The 25,658-nt window shown below is 37.6% G+C and overlaps 1 protein-coding gene across 1 annotated transcript; it reads right to left on the bottom strand.

Moving 5' to 3' along the window:
• Positions 1–460: 460 nt before the first annotated feature.
• Positions 461–25,267, bottom strand: tnfrsfa (tumor necrosis factor receptor superfamily, member a). The gene is made up of 10 exons (XM_079847975.1): positions 25,006–25,267; positions 9,142–9,295; positions 7,959–8,087; positions 5,974–6,085; positions 5,539–5,669; positions 5,324–5,413; positions 4,189–4,226; positions 3,620–3,919; positions 3,407–3,443; positions 461–2,558 (listed from the first exon to the last, which is right to left on the bottom strand). The coding sequence occupies exons 1-10, from the start codon at positions 25,030–25,032 to the stop codon at positions 2,269–2,271; spliced, it is 1,308 nt and encodes a 435-aa protein (XP_079704101.1). The 5' UTR covers positions 25,033–25,267; the 3' UTR covers positions 461–2,268.
• Between the last annotated feature and the right edge of the window lie 391 nt (positions 25,268–25,658).

The raw sequence follows: 25,658 nt of genomic DNA on the forward strand, positions 1-25,658 counted from the left end.
TTTTCAACTATAATTATTATTTAAGGCATCATAACAAAACAAAACTTAGACAAATTAATAATAATAAAAAAAAAAAACTCTAAAAATTTAAAACATCACATCTTAAATGAATCAATAAAAATTAATTTAACTTTTCTTTCTTGGACTTCTGATGGATGAACTTGCCATGGAAACTTTTTGGTATTTTTTTATTTTTATTATTATTTTAAAACAAAACATTCTACAAACAACTTTGCAACAGCAAACATTTGACATTCATAAACGAGCAAACAATTGTCTAAGGGGAAAAAAGGAGATACAAAACTTCTACTCGTAGAGAGCTATTGTGGAAAATAAAGCGTAGAATGAGCGAGCACTGAGGCATGCATCTGTGTTAGAGGCGTCAAGGCAGAAACAATGTGGCTTTAATATAAAACTAAAAACATGTATAAAAACCTCAGAAAACGCAGAGAAAAAGATGGCACCGAACTGCTCGAACTCCTGCACCTACATCTGAAGAGACACTCAATGTTAAATTCAGTGCAAAAAGAGAAAAGACGTGAGAAAAAAAAAAAAAAAACTGTTAAGATGTGAAAAAAGGTCCCTTGAAATTGATGCAGGTTTTTTCTCTTGCTATTCAACTCTACGTCAATAGATGGCAGTGCCTGCACTGTACGACAGCTCTACAATTTCAGAATTAAACTGGGAAGCTCAATGGGATGGGGAGCCATTTTGTCCTGATCGGATTTCAGCTTTCCATACTAACAAACAAATATGTTCAAAGGTGATGCTGATCTGAGATCTGTGTTCTGAAAATATACCCATCCTATTTCACACATCAATACATCTACATAGCTATACAGCCGAGTCAGACGTCACAGTTCATTTACTGCTGCGTAAATGAATTTAGAAGCCCTGTTTATTTAGATAACATCTATTCCGTTTGTTCGTTTTAATTTCAATTTGTTCCTTCAGTTTGGTTTTTAGGCAGTGCTTCATTATGCTGCGCTCTTAGGGCTTCCATAAATATATATCTATTAGTTTTGTTTAATAGAATTCTTGACAAATATGTACATACTAGATAAAACGCTAAAGTAGTTTCTGGATGAGCATAAATTTCCTTCATCTTTTAGCTATTTTAAAAACACGTACCTGTGCACTACTGCATATATAAAAAAACAAGAACAGCGAGCAGAAGTTTGAAATGCCTCCTTATCCTTGACATTAATGCAACCTGCGGATGCAGTTACAAGCGCCCAAGAGATACTGACCGTGGTACTCTTTCAAGCCTTTTCTGATTCAAATAACGAAGATGAGTCTATAGTAAGCGACATGCTCGGGGGAAACGTAGAAATGTCTTAGCTATAGAAAAAACTATGGGGATATGGCACTAAATCCGCTTGTGAAAGGACCGGAAAGGATTTGTCTTGTGAACATCTCAGTCATGGCACAAAAATGCTTCAGGAACACTTACTGTAGGTGATTATTGGTAACAGGTATAAATAATACGTAATTACACAATACAAATAAATACATCACTTTTTTTTTAAATATAACAAAGGTCGAGAAGGTGAATGACACATCTCAGCCTTGCACCAAACAGACGGAGAAAGGTCATTGGAGGAGGGGGGGAGGGGGGACAAAACAGAAATCACCTTTCACACACTGGCATAATTCGAGGGCAGCCTAGCATGCGACATAGTCTGTAACAACCAAAGTAAAATGAATGTTCTAAACTTCAAATGTAACCCTAAACTGATGACATAACAGTACATCTGAAATTCAAAACCCACAGCTCATCTTAAGGCATATTTGTTCATTTGTAACCGAGTTGAGTTCATCGACAATTATTGTAGCCAAGAACAGAAGTGATTCAGAAATACGACTACATGTAGTGTGAAGCTTGTGAATAATCTTCTACATACACTTGTTTTAGTTTGAACATTTGGCATAACCAATGGTTTAATGACATCTATACGCAGGCTTTGGACCAACCTGTAGTTTGAAAGCCTGAGGCCAGTGCATCAAGTGACACTAGAATGCACGGTTGAGAGGGAACACAGCGCCCTCTACTGCTAGCCAGTGTAAATCCTTAAAAAAGGGTCCAGTGTTGGCTTCTAAACCCACCGTGGGCGCTACAGAGAGGCGATTCACCAATGTCTCTGTAACGGGACATCAAGTTCATGTAATGAGACCAACAGGCCCATTGGAGAGAATTCAAAAGGAATCTACACCTCTCAATTTTTTTGTTCTTTTACTCGACAACTGTCTTGTAGTCTTGAAAAGGCATCATTCATATTTGTAGTAGCCTCGTTCAACAGCCTTGGTGGCGATGCATTCTGCTGAATACCGCTGGTCCAGGTCCAGAAGAGCTTGTAGTAACGTGTTAATGTTTGCCCGCAGGCCCTCTTTCTGCATCCACACCCGCAGAAGGTCGTAGACTTTGTCCGTGGTGTGCTGTGTTTCGGCCACCTTGATGGCGTTGTCGCTCACGCCGATGCTCCGGAAGAACTTGTTGTGGTACCGCACGTCCAGGGTGTCAAACAGGTCGAAACTCTTGCTCAGAGACTCCTCCTCACCTATTAAATCAAAGCATCGAGACTTCAGAACTTGTCTAATGGCCAATTTCTGGAATATGAACTTGATATGAACCAATTATAATGATAAATAGTGTATGTTGTGTACTTATAATTGTGGTTAGGAATAATTAAATACCTGAACAGGAATAGTTTTAGATTTCTTTTTTATTAAAACTACCATTCAAAAGTTTTGGGGCAAAAAAAGTCACAGTAGATACATTTATAACGTTACAAAATATTTATATTTCGAATAAATACTGTTGACAATAAGAAGAAATGATGATAATAAGAAAACACTGGAGTAATGGTTTCTGAAAAATTACATTTTAAAATGTATTCATATAGAAAATAGGTATTTTAAATTTAAATAATATTTCACAATAGTACTGTTTTTTACTATATTTTGGGGGGAAAATGGAGCCTTTTTGAGCATAAAAGACTTCTTTTAAAAAAAACATTTAAAAAAAAAATCATACTAACCCAAAACTTTTGAATGGAAGGGAACCTTATCTTATTTGGAAGTGTATATCACTTATTGTGCATCTTATTTTTCTTTCAGTTCCATTATTGGTTCTTGAACATTTGCATTCTTCAGAATAGAATAAATCGGCAAAATATATTTCTATTGTGCTGTCTTAACTCACAAACAAATCAAGTGAACTCACTCACTAAGTCATTCATGTCTGAATTATCATCTGACCCAGTCACTGAACCAATAAAGTCACATATACTCAATGTAAACCAAGAACTGTTATATTGTACTGATGGTCAAGGTCATTTCATTTTTTTTTTTTTTTTTAAATCAACAGTATTCTCCAAATACTGCAACTGAGGGAGTAATATCTTACCAAGTACAGGAACAAGTTTTCTGGGAGCACCATCATCCTATAAAAGAAAAACATAAGGTTTGGCAATGTTGTGAATTTAGTTAACAGGACCATTCAGCAGTCCTTGCAAACAAGGATCTTTTCACACATTTGAAGGCACTATCCTGTTGTTTCATGGTATTTAGCGGTGTAAAATCTGTGTGATTGATCTGAAAAGATCCCATTGTTGCTAACCTTCGCCCATGACTCTTGATCTCCCTCCGTCTGCCTCGGGGCCGGGGGACTCGATCGAGGCGAATCCTCCATGTAGACTGCAGGAGGTAGAGCAGACAGACTGGTTTGGGAGGAGCTGGTTGTGTTCGGCAAGCTGTCGCCCAATCCCCGGTCTTCATCCTCCACAGGTATGCTCTTGCTACCCGTTTCCTGTGTTTCTTGTGTTAACAAGGGGCGGGACTCTGGGCGTTGCTCCTCCTCCCTCTCTAACCCAGCATTGCGGCTGTTCTCTTGTTCCTCTTCTGATCTTGGGCACTCGTCCTGAGTGAAGGCAACAATAACTGATTAAAACTATGGATTTTTTATTGTAACCAATAAAAAAAAAAAATTTCATTATTTAGATAAAGATGTATTTAATGTTTCTGTACAATATATTTATTTATAAAATATATATATATATATATATATATATATATTTTTTTTACATTTAAAGTTTATTTAAAGCATCAGAATAATATTAACCAAAACTAAGTCATCTAATTATTTGAAATAATGCATTAAAAAAATAAAATAATAAAACAGATACTTACAATGGGAATCTTCACTTCTTTCAAATCACCAGCAGTGTCTGAAATAAAGTTGACAGCAAATATGTCCATAAAAAGTACATTTGATTTTCCACTTTGCAGATCTATTCGTAATACAATGAATGTTGTAAAATGGACTATTTAAATAGCTTGAAACTTCTTATTCAGAAGATATTTTTTCTTGGTATTCGGTGGCATATGATCAGATTCTCCCTCCTAAAATGGAATTGGCCATCTTTGGCTATTTGGACACAGTTTCCTCTTTGCCCAATTTGCAGCTGGCATTAATGCTGGGCATGGTTGTGGCCAAGAGAATTATATTAAGGGATATAAGGTCTAATAATATAAGGTCTTAAACCTTGAAAAAATACGGTTTAATGAAGCAAAGTCTCATATTAATATTTGGTCCAACATTTACATGATAGCAAGACAAAGATTTAACACATCTGTTATACAATGATTTTTGTGCTGGTTTCCATCCCCCTCTTTACATGATTTATCTTCCACCTTTGTACTTTATTTAGGCACTTATGTCATAAGTAATGTCACTGTAATGTCGTCTGGCCCTTTGTTCTGGGGCCGATATTGACAACAATATTGAAACTTCTCATACAGATATAAAAACTCTCACTGCTATGTTATTCTCAGCGTTGGGTAGGTTACTCTTAAAAAAAAAGTAAATAAAAAAACTAGCAAGTAATTACATCTTCAATAGTGTAATTAGATTACTGTACTAATTACTCTCTCTAAAAAGTATTGCATAACTTAATGCTAATTACCTTCTAAATCCCATATCAACCTCGACCAGTTAAACAATACAATTATAAGCATGAAACTGCTCTTTTAATTCTTTCAAATAAATCATAGCTTTAATGAAATAATTACATAAATTATTCTTGAACTTAAATCAACTATTGTTTTATATAGAATTGTTCTATAGTCAATACAGTATTTAATGCAATTACATCAAAAGTAACTATTACAGAAAAATTAAGCGTAATCCCTTTTACTTTTTTCAATGGAAAAGTAATTAAATTACAGTAATAACACTATTAACACTATTATGAATCACTTAGTAATGCATTACACCCAACACTGGTTATTCAATACAAGGACTAAAAAAGGTTACCAAACGTACCACTTTGATGACGTCGACGTTTCTTCCATAAAAATATTCCAAGCAGGATCAATATGATCATCAGAAGAACCACAATTGGTATGACAACCTCTAAAAAATAAAAGATTAAATCAAATTCATGACTACATGATGCAGTGTACCTAATATCAAGGTTAAAATCACTAATTTTCTCAAGTTAATTTTGGAACACGTCTGTACGCATGTGCTGACCTTACCTATAGTATTAGTGTTATTTGATGCCGACGGCTTGTCTGTTGGACCTTCAGTCGGATAAGAGGTGCGCTTCCTGCATTTTGCATTGGATGTCGCAGTGCAATGGCTCACTTGTTCCTCATCAGCTTTGCACCTGCAAAACCACGGTCAAAAATTATGCCTTTTAGAAAAGGTGTGAAGCTTTGGGCTTAAAATAGGAGTCGTAAAATGACTGTCATTATGAATAGCACAATGAAAGCCTCAGGGGTTAAAGGTGGAGAGAGTGAATCAGTGGGAAAGGGATCTGACTCATTGGATGTGGTGATCTAATGCAGGGGCTGAAAGGTTAAGAGAATAGAGGCTGGGAGTGTCTGATCTGTCTGCTTTCATCAGGGTGTTGTGCACCAGAACAGAGGACAAATGGGAAGAGCACATTCCAAAGGAAGAGAGGAACTCACCTGGTGCATTTCTTGCACACTTCACACGGCTCATCTGGCAGGCAGAAGAAACCAGCTTTGCATTCACACTTGGTGTTGCTTGTGCTGGTGCAATATGCAACCATGATCTGATCTGTAAAGGGTTGGAGAGAAACAAATAGGTAAGGGAGGGAAGGATGAAGAAATCAGAAACGAGTGCGAGAGAAGCAATAGACTTAAAATTTCTGAAGGGTGACCAGAATTGGATCAATGTTATATCATTGACAGTTATATCATGGCAAACAGTTCAAATGCATGGAACAAATATGCCTCTGAATGGTGACCTGAATTAATGTTGGATCAATCCAGATTCAATTCAGATTCAGAGAGAATGATTCAGTGTCTATCTGTTACAACTTGTATCTGAAAAAGAAAAGTCTTAACACGCGTCTGAAGGGGGAACTGAATGATTGGATCAATCCAGATTCAATCCACATATGAAGAGAATTATCTGAAGCTAGATTCTTACGTATAATTGTACTGACCTAGCACCTGTCTCAGAAAACAGCTGAAATGCACCTTCAAAGAGTAAAATCAATTGAATCCTGATCCATATTTGATCCAAATTTAGATCAAATGTACTGTATACATGCTAAAACTAATATCTGCTTCAGAAGACAGTTGAAATGCACCTCTAAAAGATAATTCAAATTTCGCATAAATACAGATTTCGATCCAGATTCAATCCAGATTTAGATCTAAAAAAATGTATTCAATGTAAAATTGTAAGAACTAATCTGAGCCTCAGAGAACAACAAAAAAATGTCTCTGTAGGGTGAAATTAATAATTGGACCAAAGTTTCAGATTCAATTCACTTTACATTTTTTACAATTAATATATGCATGCAAAGTCTTAATCAACACACCCTTGTGACTCAGCAAAAGGACTGACCTGGGAGTGATTAATCGAGCAAAATAGATTCCGAACAAGACGGCACATGATACAGGCACACCCTGCATCATCCTAAAACACACGCACACACACAATCTCGGACAACAGACACAAACGGGTGCTTGCACTAGAGGATAGTTCAGACATTCATACATACACAAATGGCTATTGAAAGAACACAGGAGTGGGGCCACACCCAGGACGTGTAACATTAGGAGATCAGATTCCCAGGAGTGAGGTGTCCAGCACAGGAAACACTAGACTCAACTCTATTCATGGGGCCTGCTTATGTCCCCTTCCTCATGCAAATCCTATGGGAGGCTTATTGTCTAAACAGGCGAGCGAGATTTTGTTTATATGAATATGTAGTGTTTACAACAGAGTTTGAATCTGAACAAGCAGTAGGGTCTTGTGGGAAAGAGTGTTTAGGTAAATCAAATGGTTTAATAAACGGTGAACGTGGCTGTCCAATCAAAATAAACAGCAGTTTAATGGATGGCTTTGACTTCAGAGGAATCAGAGACAGACTAAATAGCTTTGCAGAAGAATGGGCTGTCACAGCGGAGCGTTCTGCGATGGATTCAACGTGCTTTAGATGTTCCGTCTCGCTTGCAGCTCACAGTATGCCGCACATTTTTCCATCTTGTACAAAGGCGAGTCGAAATTTCCAAAAGCAAAGAATTCTGACGCCAGTTTCGTTATATCGTTTAGTTTTTTTGTAATATCTGTATTCCGACAGCAGTTCCAGAAGTTAATTGTTTGTCCAGTAGTCACCGGCGATGGGTTGTGTTATTGCCTTCCCAGCATGCCGAGGACCATGTGTGTTCCATTATTCACTCGAGATGTATAAATGTTACATTCCTGAGTGCTCTGCTTCTCTGGAGAGTCAGTGCAGACTACATATGGCTGTCTACTGGAAAACTGAACAATCAATTACAATAGCAGAAGGCTGAGATTTCTGTATCTCAAAGTGCCACTCAAACACTTTCTTTAAACAACCCTAAGAGGAAGATCTGGCCTGGTCTTTTGCAAAATGGCTGGTTTGGAGAGGAAAGTGTAGATTGGAGAACGTTACCTCTGTGGCACTGGCTACACTGCAGACACTGCTCCATGCCTGTGGGGTGCTCGGCATACGTGCCCTTCTCACACGGGGAGCAAATGCCCTTCTCCTGGTCCCTGCTACACTTCTCTTTCACATAAGTGCCTGTGTTACAGAAAACATTTAATGACAGACATTAAATATCAACATATATCATTTTCAGAAAAAAAAAAGAATGGGAACCAGTGCGTATTCAGAGCCAAATCCATTTAAAATAGTTTTATTATTAAAGCCAGAGAATGCAACATTTAAGCAAAAGATGTTTTGTGCAATTTTGAGCCCTGTGTAAAATACATGCCACCTTTTTGTCACATTAAAATGTAATTTAATATAATATATATAATATAATATAATATAATATAACTTAAAATGACGTCTCATTCAAAAATGTTTTTCTTGGTATATATGCTGAAACCAATCATCTAGTATTACAATATTGATCCACATTTTTCACATGAAAATTTTACCTTATAAGTACAATAAGTAACTTATTACTTTTGAAATTTTTGAGTATATTTTTTTTTAATGATAATTGTATTTGTTCATGAACACAGTTTGTTTTATTTTATGCATTCAATCATTTTTTTATGTATTGTTTTACATGATTTTAACCATGGTAAATGAGAACCCATTCTGTGTGAACATTAATAAATCATTACAAAAATGAACCACATGTTCTAACTGTTATTCCCAATACTATATTTTGTGTTTAATTCCCTTATCAGCAGGTTTGGTGGTTAAGCTTCTCGTTTAAGTGTGCTTCATGACCTGTCATTCTGGATATTTAAACTAACTCCAGGCCTACAAACACCTCATTTTAGCACTAACCTTACAATATCTCTCGAGAGACAGCTCTATGAGAAACCAGAGTCTCACAAATGTGAATTCTGAGTTTAAGCTCTAAAATAACAATGCTGTTTCTGTTCAAATCTTCATCAGAGAATAACACTCTTAATAGCATCACTGACGGATGTTTGTCAGACTCAGCACCTCATTGACAAAGCCTGGAAAGCCATTTTAAACATCTTGAAAAAAAAAAGCCTATGCTGTAAAGTACTTTAAAAACGTTGCTTTGAGCGAGTTGACTCATATGTGTTTACAATACTTGCCTTTACAAGGCAAGTTCTCACGGTTCGACAGGATCTTGTCTGCTACTTACCAGCTTCACAGTTCTTGCAGCAGAAGCTGTTGTGCGGGTACTCCTGGTTCTCCATGCAGCTCATCTGTCTGGCTGTGCGGTTCTGGAGGTCTCCTGCAAACCCGAGCTCTGCTGCCCCATGACCCAAAAAAGTCAAAGCAAAGATAATAGGGACCTAGAGGAGGAGAGAGAAAAAAAGAAAATAAAAAAAAAGATGAGATTTTTCAATATGCATTCATGATGACTTGCAATTCATGTACCCTGGTGGGTACTTGGAACGATTTTGGTTTCACTTCCTTAAATCTATAAAACAGAAATTGTGAAATTATGAAATATATGAAAATATTAATAAAGTATTAGTGTAGTAAATGGATTAAATTAATTGCGATTCATATCTTTTTCATATTGAATGATTTTTGGAAACACACTGATGCTTTCAATTCCTAAAAAATACAAAATAAATTCAGAATTAAAAATAAAACTAATAAGTTAATTAAAATAAATTTGCAGCCGTAAAAACTTCAGACAGCAACAGATGTCTTTACTCATCTTCTCATTAACATTATATAACAAATAAATGACTTGTGAAATATCTCATCTGAATTTAATTTATAAATCAATTGTTGTTGCCGTTGGTGTTGATGAATTGGTATTTAAGCCTTCCTGGTGAGGCTGTTGGGGCACACAAGACAAAAAAGCCTGGGAAGGGCTGCAGATAAGAGGTTTCTTCTGGAGAAACACCAGTTTTGTATTTTCACACGACTGGAGTGTCATGCTATCTCTCACACATTTAGAACTCTTTCTCAGCTCCAGAGGCAAACAGAGAGGTATTCTGACTGAGTTCTCATAGCTGACCTTGTGTGAGCAATCTAGAATTTAATTCAAACCATCTGATGTGAACATCTGCAGAGCAAAGCAAATTAACAGAGCAGGAGAGAGTCTTTTCCTGGACCAGAACAAAACAACCGACCCTGACAAAACACACATACACAGAACACTAAATGTGCTGTGGGATCCAAAGAAATGCCAGAAAACGTCTAAAAAACTTTCTCAACCGGTGAGTCGATAGCAAGTTCTGACAGTAATGAAAAACAATGCTAAATGCATGTCATAAAATGCAACTCTTATCATGCATATTTAGGAGAGCAAAATAAACAGGCATGTCAACTTATCCAATAAAATTTGGATCAAAGGTCGACATCAAAGACTGTTCAAATAAATGCAACAGTAATTCATCTATTATTTGGAAATGACTCTGTTTTTTAGTTTTTTTGTTTAGTAAATGAATGAATCAAACTCAAACATAAGAGCTACTGCTTTGAATCAATCTGATCTCAATTGAATTTCTCTTTGAATCCATCAGTAGTTGTTATTGAATCACTTTTGGTTCAACATGCTACTACATTTTTTTCTTTCTTTTTTTGACCTAACCCTAACCCACAAGCTTACTGTACATAATATGACAATGTAAAGTTAAAGATGCACATTTACAACAGACATTTTAATAAATTTTTTTTAGAATATGCTCCCCTGCAGCAAAACTGAATGGTAATATTAAACTCTTAAAGGTACATTAGCAAAATTAGTTTAAATTATGAATATTTTGGTGCAAGAAACCTTGACTAACGTTATAAATGGACTTAAGAGGGGGAAATGCTTAAATGCGTTTCTTTTTAACATTGATGCGGCACTATAAACATGTTCCCAGTGCTAGTATTTGGCCAGTCAGTTTGGTATCTCTGTCTTTTTGTCTCAGAGGATAATGGGAAATGTAGGCCGTTAGATGGAGCCGATGGTGTCGAGTTGCCGGTGAGGTGTATGGCGGTGGTGTTGTGTGTCTGGGAGAATGTGGGTCATTTGAAGTGGTGGCTCTAAAGTGTGTTGTTTAGCCGTAAATGAGGCTCTCTCATTGTGACATGCTGAAAAGAGGGAGAAGAAAGAAGGGGTGCCTCAGGGACCGAGTAAAGTGCTCGTCTGAAGTAGAAGACCCCTGCTCCACATGCACAGTCCATACAGAGCTGCTGTTGACTCCCTCACGCACACACACACACCTCTGTCTGCTCACAACGACCCCAAATATCTCCTTTTCTCTCATTTAACTGAGAGAGAGAATGCAAAGCAACCACCCTATCAAACTCCTTTTTCCACTTAAACACACACACATAGAGTACAAACCTTGCCTTTACTCTTCTCAAACTCCCACACACATTGGTTTTCTTTGAACATGTCTGTTAGACACTCATTCACCATATGGATGTGCTCTTACACACACACATCTCTTATCTCGAACACTTAACTGAAACCTCACAGCTCTAAAACGTAGGGTTGTGGTGCTTTTCTCAGTAGTGCAATATATAACATTACATGTCATGTAAAACTGATCATTTACATCAGAGAAAATAAACCTGTGAAATAAAAGCTTGACGAACAAAATCAAGAGGGGTGTAATCTAGTAAGAAAGTGGTTTTGCTACAGGATGCTGATTGGACATTAACACAAAAAGTAAACAAATGCCCATGAAATATATATATTTTTTAAATATTTGAATATATAAATGATCTCTGTTATGATTGACTAACCATTGTTTACCAATATAATGAGCACTGTTGTCCCTTCATAATCATGCAGATTTCTGAATGATCTTGTTTTTTTTGGGCTTACGTTGTGTGTGCAAAGGAATAATACACTGACTGAATACTGTATAGCCTACTATATGTGAAAAATTCTAAATGAAATATGAAACACAATAGTAGATTATGCAACTATAATAGTAGCATGCTAGCCTGGTTCTACCAGACTCTCGTACATTTCATTTATAGAGAGTCTGGCCTCGCTCCATTGACAAGCGTTAACTTCCTTGTAGGCGGGTATTCTGTTGAAGTTTAAAACTATTGGATCTGCCCAGAGTCACTCTGGATCTGCCATAACCAATCGCTAACGTTTGGTCGTGACGTAACCCTATACTCAAACTAGCGCACGACCTCAACGTCATCGTTCTCAGCCACTCCCTCTGTTCGCTGATTGGACCGTTAAAAAAATGATCGGAGAAAACCAAAGAATACACCACAATCCCAGACGTAGTACTGAAGGGAAATAAAATTGAGCGGAAGTCCGCAGGAGGGCGGAGCCAGGCTAGTAGCATGCTGCATCGTTGTCTCAAATGTTGATGCTGCACGTTTAAGTTACATTGAGAAATTTTAAGAAAAAAATAATAATTTTTAAAGCCGTTTTGACAAAACCATTAATTTAAGTCAAACTGAATAATGAGTAAAAATAGGTTTTAAAAATGCAGCATTATGACATCATAATGAAAATGGAATTCACTACTGTGCAAAAATTGGAGAGAAGTCTCTAACGCTCACCAAGGATGCAATTATTTGATGAAAAATACAGTGAAAACCATTATATTGCGATTGAAATATTATTGCAAGTTAAAGTAACTGTTTTCTAATATATTATTGTCCAGTTTCACAGACAAGATTTAAGCCTATTCCCAGACTAAAATTCATGTTTGAGCTGTCTTAACTGAAATCAACTTGCACTGGCATATCTTAAAATCTGTCCGTGCCATTGTTTTGTCTAAAGATGCTCTCCAGTAAAAGTTTTTTTCTAAGGCACGTTTATAAAAGCTGTTCTAATTTAACTAAGGTGTAATCCTGGCTTAATCTAAGCCCTTTCTGTGAAACCAGGCCAATAATGAAGTCCATGAAGTCTTCAGTGTAACATGATCCTTCAGAAATCATTCTAATATGCTGATTTGGTGCACAAGAAAGATTTCTTATTATTATCACTTTAGACTAGTTTGTGGAAACCAAAATACTTATTTTATTTGTTGAATGGACAGTTCAAGAGCTTATTTGAAATATAAATATTGTATAACATTATGTCTTTCCTGTCACTTGTTTTGAATATATTTTGCTGAATAGTATTAATTTATTTCCAAACACTCTGGTAGTGCATCAAGTAGAGTGCATTGCATTGTGGGGCACAGAATCCCATGCAGTGTGCTTTGATTACATACTCCATATTTTTGTTAGTGTTCCATGCCTGCAAAAAACTGCAATTACAAAAATAGTAAAAGTAATATGCTATTCTGTAGCCTTTGATTCCATGTGCTCTTTAATTTTAGTCAACAAGTTAAGCTACACTGCTGGCAACAATCAGCAACAGCAAAACTTCAGATGTTGACAGTGTAATATTATGTACTAATAGTTGTAGAATAGCAACAGAGTTGCCAAAACAGAAGAGCAATCAGAGAAGACATACCACAGAGGTTTACAGCACACTCACTAATGCTACTTGTAAACTAGTATCAAATAGAGTCGAACAGCTGCGTTAAGACGCCGCAGAGGACCGGGGGTATTAGACAATATGGCAATACGGGCTATAGTGTCCGACGCAACCACAAAAATGAGGTTCTCGACAACTATTGCATAGTCAAACCGCAGATTTGAACGCTAACCCATCTTTAATAGCCGAAATATCACACCACAGTAAATCAACTCAAAACCTTGCATATTCGCAGATGCAATGTTTGGAACTCAGAGGAGCGTACAATGGTCCTCTTGTTGGAAGACGGACTGAGTCTATCAGCCTTGAGGGGAACCGAAATGCCATCGAGTGTCCACACAGATAGTAAAACCTCTGGAGACAATGAAATGAGTGCGGGCGAACCGAAGGCATTTGTGAGAGTTTCTTGAGCGAGAGTGTGTGTGTAAAGGGGGGAAGTCTGAGACAAACTTTGGCTCTAGTTGAGCTCTCTGGATGTCAGCCATGCCTTGTTGTTCTAAGGGAGTTTCCTGGATTGAGCAGCGCTGTTGAGCCACACTCTCTCCGCGCTCACGTCAGACTTTCCACAGACGTTCACATGCACACACACGCACAATCGCACCATTTAGACGCAGCCGTCGGGAGGTGGGGTCAGAGAGCGATGGCTATGGAGTGCTGGAGGAATTTGAAAAGAAAGGGAGAAGGAGGACAGATACAATAGACGGAGTGTGAGAGGTCCAGAAATGGCGCAAAAACGTAGGGCAGGCGCATGGGAGTTTGGGAAGGCACGGCGGAGAGGAACGGCGAGTGAAAGGAGAGAGATTCCTGACTCCGAATGGATACACTGAAACCATTCAGACGAGTGGAACATTAAAAGTCACACTAATGAGTTACAGTACTCGCTCTCTCACACCCAAACACACACACACAGACACACACACACCGCAAAGACTGAATTTTCCCAGACGGGATGAAAGCTAGGAGTGAAGCACACGTATCAGTTGCTGCAGTCTGAAAAATTAGTAGCTGCATTAATGTCCAACACCTGTTCTGGCCCCCTGGGCACATGCAAACCCATCTGGGTCAAAGTTCACTGATTTGCCAATGACATGAACCCACCAATGACAGCGGAGACTGTCTGACAGACATCTATGCCAGAGCTCATTAAAAAGCAGTCAAACTTTTTCCTGACTGCGTTTGTGTGTGCGAATGCTATGGAAACTCCATGTCTCCATGGCGACAAGTCTGATCCTGGGACAGGTGGTCTTTTTTTTCTTCTTTGGAGAGGCACGGAGAGGCAGATTGAGGGGGAAGTGACATCACTTCCTGTGTCTGCACATTCCAAATCTGGTGAATCACTGGATTCCAGAGTGGCACTAGAACTAACTTGTCAGCTTTATTGCTGACAGCTCATAGAGAAACTATTAACAAACAAAGAACATCAGGTTTTAGACGTCATGATATGACTTGCAAGATGAATTCTTTTTTTCTTTTTGGATGCATTTTACAATTACAGCCACACCTTTTGAAGCTTTTAGCAAACAACAGTGACGTCCTGGTTCGAATCGACAATTGGATTTTTTTTGTTTTTTGCTGACCTGTGATTATTTTTTACAAATGTTAATGTTTTATGAATTTGAATGTATACATTTTTTATAAAATATATTTTATACTTTATTTTATTTACAATTAAAAAATTTTTACTTCGGGTTTTCAGGAAACTCCAAGACAGAAATTGGAAAATGATGGTATGCATGGCAAAACATTACTAATGCATGTACATGATAAAAAAAATAAAGATATAGATATATATGGTTTGGTTTGGACCAGAGACTATATACACATACATATAGTCATGTTTATTTCACTGGCTTTTGTGATGCAAACAGCCAGAGTACATTAGCGGCCACATCAAGACAAAAGACAATAACAGTTTAGTAGAATAATTACATGAAAAGACAGATCTAGTGCTAATAATAATAATAACTCTAACATTGTTTAGAAAACTAATCTCATCTGAAAAATGCTTTTGTGGAACGGTGGTCTGGCTTTTATTATCTAGCGCTGCTAAAAGTGAACTATTGTCTCCATTATCAGTGCTTCAAGACTATCCCGATAAAACGCTGGTGAACTGTGACAAAAGCGTCTCAGTAGTGGAGGGATGCGGGTCAGCCGGTAGGCATGACCGGTTAGAACTGAGATAAGACCAGAACAAACTCGACGCAAACCGGCTTCCTGCTTTCCCAGGCAATTCATTTATACTGGAGGAAACAGCAGTGAAATCTGGTTCAGACTTCAAGGTCTGCGCTCGGCTAAAATCAAACTTGTGCATTGCAGTTATCTCACAGAACATCCTCAACAAAAATGACAAGGAAACACTCACACGCACACACATTCACAGCATCCAGACAGCCTGTGGTAGGGTTTGGCCTGTAATAGGTGGTCAGGACGTAGACCAGCGTGGTAACCTTAACCTCCTGGATGAGAGTCCTCCAAACCCACAATCACTTTGCACTGGCAGCTCACCAGCGTGGCGCGTTTGGACCAGAGGGGACGCCCTTTTCCTTCTGTCTGAGTGAATAATTGTTGAAAATGGATGGAATGACTTGTGAAGATGATGAAAAAACAACTTGCAGTTTGACAAAAAAGCAATATCCCAAGGAAGATGGCAGCATTTTCAAGTAGGGGCGTAACAATAGACGATTCAGTTTGATACACGATACGATACTTTCACATTACATTAAACAAAGCCAAAATAGAGTTGAAGGGATAGTTCACCCAAATATGAAAATTCTGTCATCATTTACTCACCCTGAAATTGTTCTTAACCTGTAAGAATTTCTTTCTTCTGCTGGACACAAAAAAAGATATTTTGAAGAATATGGGTAACCAAACAGTTGATGGGCCTCATTGACTTCCATTGTGTTTTCTTTTCATAGTATGGAAGTCAATGGGGCCAATCAACTGTTTGGTTACCCGTATTCTTCAAAATACCTTCTTCTGTGTTGTTCAGTAGAAGAAAAAAAATTCATACAGGTTTGGAACAACTTAAGGGTGAGTAAATGATGACAATTTTCATTTTTGGGTAAACTCTCTCTTTAAAATTGTGAGTTTTTTTTAAAATGATTATTCCAAATGCAAATGATAATGATAATCAGTTAGCAAAACGTACTGTAAATGTTCACTAAAATGCTAAATTTGGTATTACATCAGGAATGAACTAGCCTGGCAAGCCAGACCTACATCAAGATGTTAGGTCTGGCAACTCACCATAGACACGGTTCAATCCCGAGGGGCGGGATAAACGGCTGTCTTTCAAATTCCCTCTACACGCAATAGGACAGCGCTTCAACCAACCAGAGCGTTTTCCCAACAGCGGAACTAACGTTAGTTGATAGATTCAACTTTTGAATCTGGCCAGCAAAACTATGAACACATCTTCCTTTTTTAAGAATGACTTAAGTGCCGTTCTTTGCTCTTTTCTCAAAGAAAAACTTAACTCCCAAGTCCTCCAGAGTCGCGGCCAAAGCCGATTCGAAAGACTGTTCTCCAGCAGCAGCTCTTCTTTGTTTTCAAGTAGCAGGGAACCGTCGCAACTCTGTCGTCATCATGTTAAGCCCGCCCCGCCTACTCTATACACGACGTGATTGGCATGACCCAATTTAGGTTTTTCCAGCACGAAAGTCAATGGAGAGTTGCTAGACTACCCTGGCTGCAAAATACATTTTTGCTGCCACTAGGGTGCGTCTAGATTTCTAGGCTAGGAATGAACTTGAATGGGCTTGAACTTGGTGACACCAGCCAGTAGCATAACATAGCCACCAAGTTAAGACCCATCTACCTTTTTATGTAACTGACTTTAAAAAGTTATGACCAGTCTTGAAGAAAAAAATTAGATGACTAACTCGTAAGACTAGTCTAAGCAGTTTACGTGACTAGCCACTGAATAGAAATATTCATGATTCTGCTAAACACAGAAATATGCTTGCACTCTGTCCTGACTAATTTGTACTTTATTAAATAAGATCTTATTATCTTATTATTTTATTTTTAATTTATTAATAATAATAATTATTAATCATGGAAGCTAAAATGTAAAATAGTTTGGGTGAACTAAACAAAACATCTCTATCCACAATAAATTGTTGAACTTCTGTGTTTCGATATATTGTTACACTATGCATCTTACACTACTTTTTTTCAAGTGATTGAGCTGGAATAAGAGGCTAACCAGAAGTCCTACCCATAATTAAAAGAAAAACAAGCAAAGGGTTGACCCTAAAACATGGTGGCTACCCAAAAGCTATTCTAAAAGCTATTTATGATTATTGAATGAACGGCAGAGAAAGAATGAATGAGTTTTGTTTAACTGGCTGACCACCAAAGTAAGCGTAACCGAGACTGGTGGTCACACAAGAGCTCATGAATGAACTGGTTAATGCCAGTGGAGCATACAACAAACAACCACAGCACACAACAGTTCAAAGAAACCTTTGGCCTGAATGAAAGTGCTAAGTGTGCTGGCTTCCTTTGCTACACTTAAACAATCGAGTTTACAATACTCGCTGCCAGCTCTAAACTATTAGGCGAGAACATGAAATCTACATTGTTTAAAAGTGCCCGTTTCCATATGTGGACGGGCAGCTGTACGTCTATCTCTTACACACACACACACACTTCTGGCACAATCTTGGCTAGTTGACAATGGGGTCTCACAGGTTTTATTGTTTAGAATTACAGTACGATAAGGCAGTCAGTCATTCACGTTTGCCGCGTGTGTGTACGCGTTCAATTACGGCTACATCCGCACTACATGCTGTACAGTGCGTTTCATTATGTATGATGATTGGGACTGGCGGATTGACAGGAGTTTTTCCCCGTATACAAATGATTTCTATCAGAGCTATCGGTTAAGGGAAGACACACCGTTCTTCATTATTTCCAGCGGACTGGAACAGGAACCTTATGGAGAATCATGTGCCTTACATTACCCGCACTGATTCCAGTGTTTTACGCATTATACTGAAAGGATGCACATGATAAACATGCTGCACAAGGATACAGAGTTACAGACTCAACGAAGGAGAAGAAAAATGATTGATAGGGAAAACAATATTATTATTATTTTTTTAATTCATTGCACAGAATGAGAGGAAATGAAATTGGGAAATGTTGCAAACTTGATTTAAACTCACAACCTGCATAAGCACCATGACTCAAAAATAATAATAAACGACAAAAAAAAATAATTATACCAGCCTTCTGAACGTTTGTGTGTGTGTGTTCTGTGATGGCAAAGCTGAATTTTCAGCAGCCATTACTCCAGTCTTCAATGGCATGATTCTTCAGAAATCAAGAAAGATTTCTTATTACTATAAATGTTGAAAACAGATCTGCTGTATAATATTTTTGTGCAAACCATTACATATTAAGATTTTTTGATAAATAGAAAACTCAAAAGAACATAATTTATGTCAAATCTTTTGTAACATTAAAAAGGTCTTTAGATTAATTTAATGCATCCTTGCTAAATAAAAGCTAGTTTATTTTTTCCATATACTACAATACTATTTACGCATATTACTCATTTTGCTACAGGCTAGTGAGTAATAAATAAAGTTATGAACTCACTTGTGCTGATTTCAAATACTGACATTTTCATTTAATATATATGTACAACTAACAACCAGAACACTGCTCTTTTAAAGGTGGAAAAATGAAAGTAACTCAGATGATTCACAGCCTCAAGTTTTCACCTTTGTAATAGATTTACGGGAATGAGATCACACACACAGATAGCTCTGCAACATATGCAAAAATGATTTCAAAACAAAGTGAGATCACTGCTGCCCTTTTGATGCAATACGACAGTCACACAAATACTAAAACTCGTGAACTCAACCTAAACCACAGATCATGTGCAGGCACACACACACACACACTAGTATCTTGGGTATGAGCGTGTGAAAATCTGTAAATGGCTCCTCTCGGGGAACACAGGAAACACTCAGACAATGTGGAGGCTTCATTTGGAGTTCAGCTCCATGCTGAGCGACAAAAAAACACGCACACCATCTTTGATAGGAGCAAACTCTACGAAGTTTTGGTGACAACAAGCTGCACAATGATTTACCAACCATCTGATCCTTTAAATAACGCAATATTTTCACCTAAAACCTGTTAACGTCAAATTTCGCCAATTATATCACAATCCCAAACCACATACCGACCGTTTTCGACCTGCAGATTCTGAAACCTCCAGCCCAACGAGTGCTATTCTCAGTCCAGTGGAGATGATGGGGGGGGATCAACCGAGCCCTCAGCCCGAGATTTCAGGCGGGCGGCCTGCTGTCCTCAGTGTGCGTGGGAGGATATTAATAGCCCGAGAAAGCCACGACAGCACAGCCTTCCACATTTCAGATTTCCTGTGGCTTTTCTGTCTTTCTGTCTCTAAAAAAAAAACCCTCAGTGAATAGTGACCAGACAAGACTGTCCTAATTTCTTTCCTTTAGAAAGAAGAAGAGAGGGTGAGAGAGACAGAACGATGTCAATATGAAAAAAAAAAAGGTGTGATTTACAGTGCACTTCCTGTGTAAAACCACATCTGCGGTTCTGCACTATGTAGGCCTACACGAGGTGTAACATGTTGTGTGATAAGGAGATAAGTTTTGGGGAATGTTAAGTCTACAAAAAATAAATAAAAATAAGTTCATTCAACTTAAAATGGCTGATTAACAGTTTAAATTACTTATTTTCTTCCCAAACAAACTTTCATGTCTTTGAACACCCTAGATAGCATGCTTCATGTCTTGCATTACTGGTTTTGGCCCACATGCAGAACATCTGAACTTATTTAATAAAGGTGTATTAAATTTACCTAAACTGGGACGCGTTTTCTTTTTTGACAAGTAGCAGAACTTAATTAGGTGGGACAAACAAGATAAAATGCAACAGACTGAGTCAGAAACGTTGAAACTTAACAACAGCCAGAGTAAAATAACCTTTAGCCCCCCTTGCCAAATTTAATTACCATTAAATATTTCCATTTGTTTGCAGCCTTTTCCATGGAAACATCAGGAGGTAAATAGCTTGACTATGCGTCACAGATCAAAGTCCCGTCCAATGAAAAGCTTTAAAGCCTGGATGACTCAGTGGCTCTTCTCTTTGTACGACAGCCCCATTGATTATCAAAAACAGGTCGAACAAGTTTTTAAAAAGCCTCATTATGGTTACAATCACCTTTGCTCTTCTCAACTGGTTAATCTTTAAACTACTGTATTGTTAGCAAAAAAAAAATATGCGTCATTATAGTCAGCATTAACACAAACAACCCTGCAAAAACAACCTGTTTGAGATCATGGGAGACAAGATTATCAGAGCAAAGTGGTACATGAATTGTGTAAGATGGCATTTTAAGCCTGAAAAACATATTCCCATGACATTAGGCCAGTGCCACGCTGAGTTGCCCCACTCATTAGCCAGCCTCAGTTCAGTGAGCTCACATCAGACGGAGGCTTTGTGCCGAATGCCTTTCCCATCACTCACACAAGCAGGAGGGTCGCTGTTTTTTATGCTGAATGCATTCTTTGACCTATTCGAGGTGAACATTAATTCAGCCATCTGCAAATGTCAAACTAAAGTAGCCTAGCCTAATTCTAGAGCTGTAAAGGTGTTCAATTACACATGATTAGAATAAACAGTTTTTGATTTATTAAAGACAAAAATAAGATATTTAAAATAAAAAAAGTAAATAATAATAAAAAAAATTAAGTAAAGTAAAAATACGATAAAAGAAAAGAAAAATATGACTAAAAAAAAAAAAACCCTCAGCCTAAAACTGTCAAAAATGAGTTAGAGTCTGTGCAAGAATCACTGCAGAAGTTTATTATCTAGGGCTGGAATTTTAACAAGCCTCTAACCAGAATATTTGAGAAATTTCAATATAGTGCTACCTTGCAAGCTCTACTTACATTTAAAAAGTCATTAGGCTTTTTCTATTTATAGAAACTAAAAAAAAAAAAAAAAAAAAAAAAAAAAAATTGCTCTTTGCCCCATGACATCAAAACCAAGATAAGGTTTTACAGGAATTGCAAGTAAGCAAAATACAGATGGAAAACATCTACAAGGCGTGACCAAGCTACAAACTGACACTATTATCCATTGGCTTAAATGAGACATAACACCCTCATCTAATTTCCTACATTCAAGCACACACCCTAATTTAAGCGTGTTTGACACAGTGGCAGGTTACCCAATCTGCGATACACCTGTGGATTCATGCGAGGAGAAGACATAAGAATAAAAGCGTGAGCGAGAGGGTGTTGTTTTCAAGGAGGAGAATCACCAATGACTGTTCAATTTTAAGTCAAACCAATGGGTAATTATTGTTTGAAGACACTGGATAGGGGGTACGTGCGAACTCACACACACACACACAGGAACAAACACACAGAGAAATGCACACTATTAGCGTTTTAACTGGAGTCAATGGGGGTTGAATAGAAGGGTAGCTGAATAGCAGGCGCATTGTAATATATGTAACACATCTCTCGTTCAGTCACTGAATCTGGGTGCAGTGACCTGTAAGGTGTGGCTACCTTAGACATAAATGAATCTCTGACAGATGCTTTGCCTTTCCTGGGAAGAGCTAAATGGCAAAAGAAAAAAAAAAAAGCCTGACCACAAACCCACATGCTATTAAGATGCTTTCATTTCGACAGCAGATGATCTTTCAACTTGTCTCCCACTTCTTGAACTTTTTAAAGCCACACGACATATCAATATAATGTCACAAAGAAGACTAAGCTGAAAATGTTGCTCTCATGAACTTATGATTCACTAATCGAATGGATTTTATTAAAGGCATACTTCACCCAAAAATGAAAAATGTTCATTATTGGGTGAACTATCCCTTTAACATGAATGTGCATGAACATGTAAATTAATTAATATATCTTAGGCCATGTAACCACCATTTAGGTCACTTTTTATTTTTTTATTTTAAAAGGTCATATGTTGTGACAAATATTTCACTTTATTTGCTCAAAAAATTTACTTTTAAATTGTAAAATAGGTGTTTTTAAGTGCAAATGCGACATAGTCTCTCAATACATATAAGCCAAATAGCCTAAGTAAATTTCATTTAAATACATTTCATGTCAACCATTCATCCGACATCCTTAAAAACTTAGCTGAAAAGCTTGAGAACAGGATAAATGTGCTTCTCATCTAAGTATAAACACTTCAGGACCTTGTTTATTGTGGGAAGTCTACGGTATAGACTTAGAAACAGATATGGCACGATTTCTAACACACAATCTCCCACACATCCACATCATTCTGATTACTCTGATAATGAGCGTTGCATTTAATTGCATCACGCAATCTTCTCTCTTCCTGTCTCCACGTTAATGTGGATTCCGTAAACATCTGACGGCCCGAAGTGGCTTTAAAAAGGCTCCTAATGAGCAGCGGGATGTGGACTGTGCTCTGGAGTCTTTCTTGTGGATCCCGGGGTATGTAGCACATGTCCTGTTTGGATTTCAGAGTCGCTCGGAGAGATACCGTGCACACTTCCTGTCCATGCCCACACCCTAGAGAGCACACTCCGATAACATCGAAGGAGTTTGAGAGGGTAAAAAAAAAAAAAGAGTCAAGAGGGAGAGAGAAATCCGTGCACAATGTGAAAAAGAATCTGTGATTAAATCTCCAGAATAAAAAAGGAAGAGTATGAAAAGACTAATGGAGAAGCGACCCCTGCTCCCGATTGTATGCTAAATGTTTGTGATTGTGGGTGGAAAAAGTATACAAAGATCTGATTCCTGTCACTGGCATCTGTGTTGACAGGAAGTTTACAGTAGGAGCTGTACGCCTCCGTCCACCACCCCCCTCCCCATCCGCTCTCACTGGCCCAGGAATGTGTGAGCTATGCAAACTGGCAAGGATGAGCTATCTTCATCTAGTAACCAGCCAACCAGAGCAGACTCATAACTTAGCATAGTTTACAGCATGCATAAACAACCCTGTTGCAAACAACCTCTGCCCTGTCATTTCAATAAACAAATGCGGGCTTCAAAGTAGGGCGAGTTCACCTGGGGCTCATGGGAAAGGGAGGCTGTTAAGGTAACAATCACTGTAAGATTACTAGTTGAGATGATCATCACTCTCTTGGCTTTGATGAATTCATTATCTAATTAACTACTAGCTGAATGCCTACTTATTACATGAATCTACACAAAAATACACGCAACAACCACCATGTGTTATTTCAATATGCTGTCAATTATCTTGAGGGTCGCTGCTCTAAGGAGCGGTGTAGTTTTAAGTTAAAGATACACAGTATGAGCCGAGTGTGGCTCTGGACTCGAGAGAAGGTTTTAAAGGTGAGTCAAGGCATTCAGTAAGTGAAGAGTTTTAATAGTGCCACTTTTGGCAGAGCAGAGCTGGAAAAACCAACAGAAGGGCAGTGAATGGCTCTTTCAATGTGGAATAAACTTAACACTGGCACTACTCTAGAAAACTCTCACAAGGCAAGGTTCATAAGAGAAGCGAAGACTGGACTGCTTTTAAAGCTATAGCCTAGACCGACAAACAGTCTAGCTGAATTTATGGTTTTTTTTTTTTTTTTTTACACTTCTTAACCAATAAATGCCTCTATTTGGTGGGTCTTTAAAAAACAGCACCCAAAAACAGTATTCACAAAAAAAGTAAATTATTTAATAACAATAGCCATTGATTCTAAAGTGATGAAAGTGCATCTTAATAAGCTAAACGTAACCCAAAAATGTAGTTGAACATAAATTAGCAATAGCCTATTACAAATATATCTATATAAATAAATAAAAAAACTACTACTGTAGAAGTATTATTACTAGTATTTTTTATTATATTATTATTACTAATTATAACAATCATAAAAATGTATATGTGTATTGTTTTAGCCTAATTATAATTTAGTTATTGTGTCAAAAAGCAGAAATAAAACACACACATTATGGCCGTGCCTCAAAACATTCCTAGACAGCACTTTTTGACATCTTAGTTACACTGAATGCCCAAAAATGTTGCCTAGGTAGGCAGCTCACTAGGTTGAGACAATGATTTTCAAAACTGCACATGACTTGCACTCAACTATTCAGATATTCAAAAATTAAAATCCAATATAAAACATACCACTCCGGTAATATTTACAAATCTGAGACATAAGTTTTCTGAACTTAAAACCACAATAAAATATCAGTGCCCACCATGGCCAGTTCAGTGTGACAATGTTCATGATCACTACCCAACTTTCATATTTGTGATCAAACAAGCATTTTACATTAAATTAAAACAGTAAAAAAATAATAAAAAGATCCGACTGAAATGTTAAAGAAAACTAAGCGCCAGTTTAGAATAAATGATGTAACGTTACCGAAAAGTCTGATAACGCATAACCACCGACACCACATTCAAAGCCGCGTTATAACCCGATAATAACACCAGGAATTTACATTCACATCCATGTTCACCACACGAATAGAATAATAGTGAGCCAACAATAAAATAATCCAATACACTGCGAATTACACATTGCTTAACAAATCTACAACCAACAAAACCCGTCAGATTTCTTACCATGGCTATCATCGTGGATTTGTCCATCCGATGAGGATGGCGTGTTTCTCCGAGTTTTCCAACTAACGTTACTTGTTGATCCCTTTCACGCTCCGAATACAATACTTTCAGACCAACTATTAAAAAACAAGTCACAACGCAAATCAAAGTACATCCAAAGTGTGACGGCCTGTCAAAACCGAATCATTTTCGGCTCTCGGCTGCTTGCTTTCTCATGGAAACGAGGTTGGTGTAATGTGACGCTTCTTTCTCTCTGATCTATGAAAAAGTTAGAGAGAGATCAGCGTGACGTCATGTTACATCCGTCTCATCGACCAATCAGAGAGATGGAGTCTCGACTAATGAAAGAGCCGTGATTTACTGTACTACTAGGCTACTGGGACGTTCTTTTGAGTCGCTAATAGCCTACAATCTTAATTTAATGTTACATTTCAATTGATGATACTTTTAGTGGATAACAACTAGGTTAACAACTTTTTAATTCAGTGTAAAAAGTTGTCCTTTTTTTAGACAAATTTCTAACGACTTTATAAAACCTTACTCTGACAATTATACAAATTAGGTCAATTTAATCAAGGTAATCTTATTTAGCTTTCCCTCCTCTCACAAACATAAAGTAAAAAGACCCAAGTTTGATGCCGTACAGGCAAACA

The sequence above is a fragment of the Squalius cephalus genome (assembly GCF_949319135.1).
Source record: "Squalius cephalus genome assembly, chromosome: 17".
Lineage (NCBI taxonomy): Eukaryota > Metazoa > Chordata > Actinopteri > Cypriniformes > Leuciscidae > Squalius > Squalius cephalus.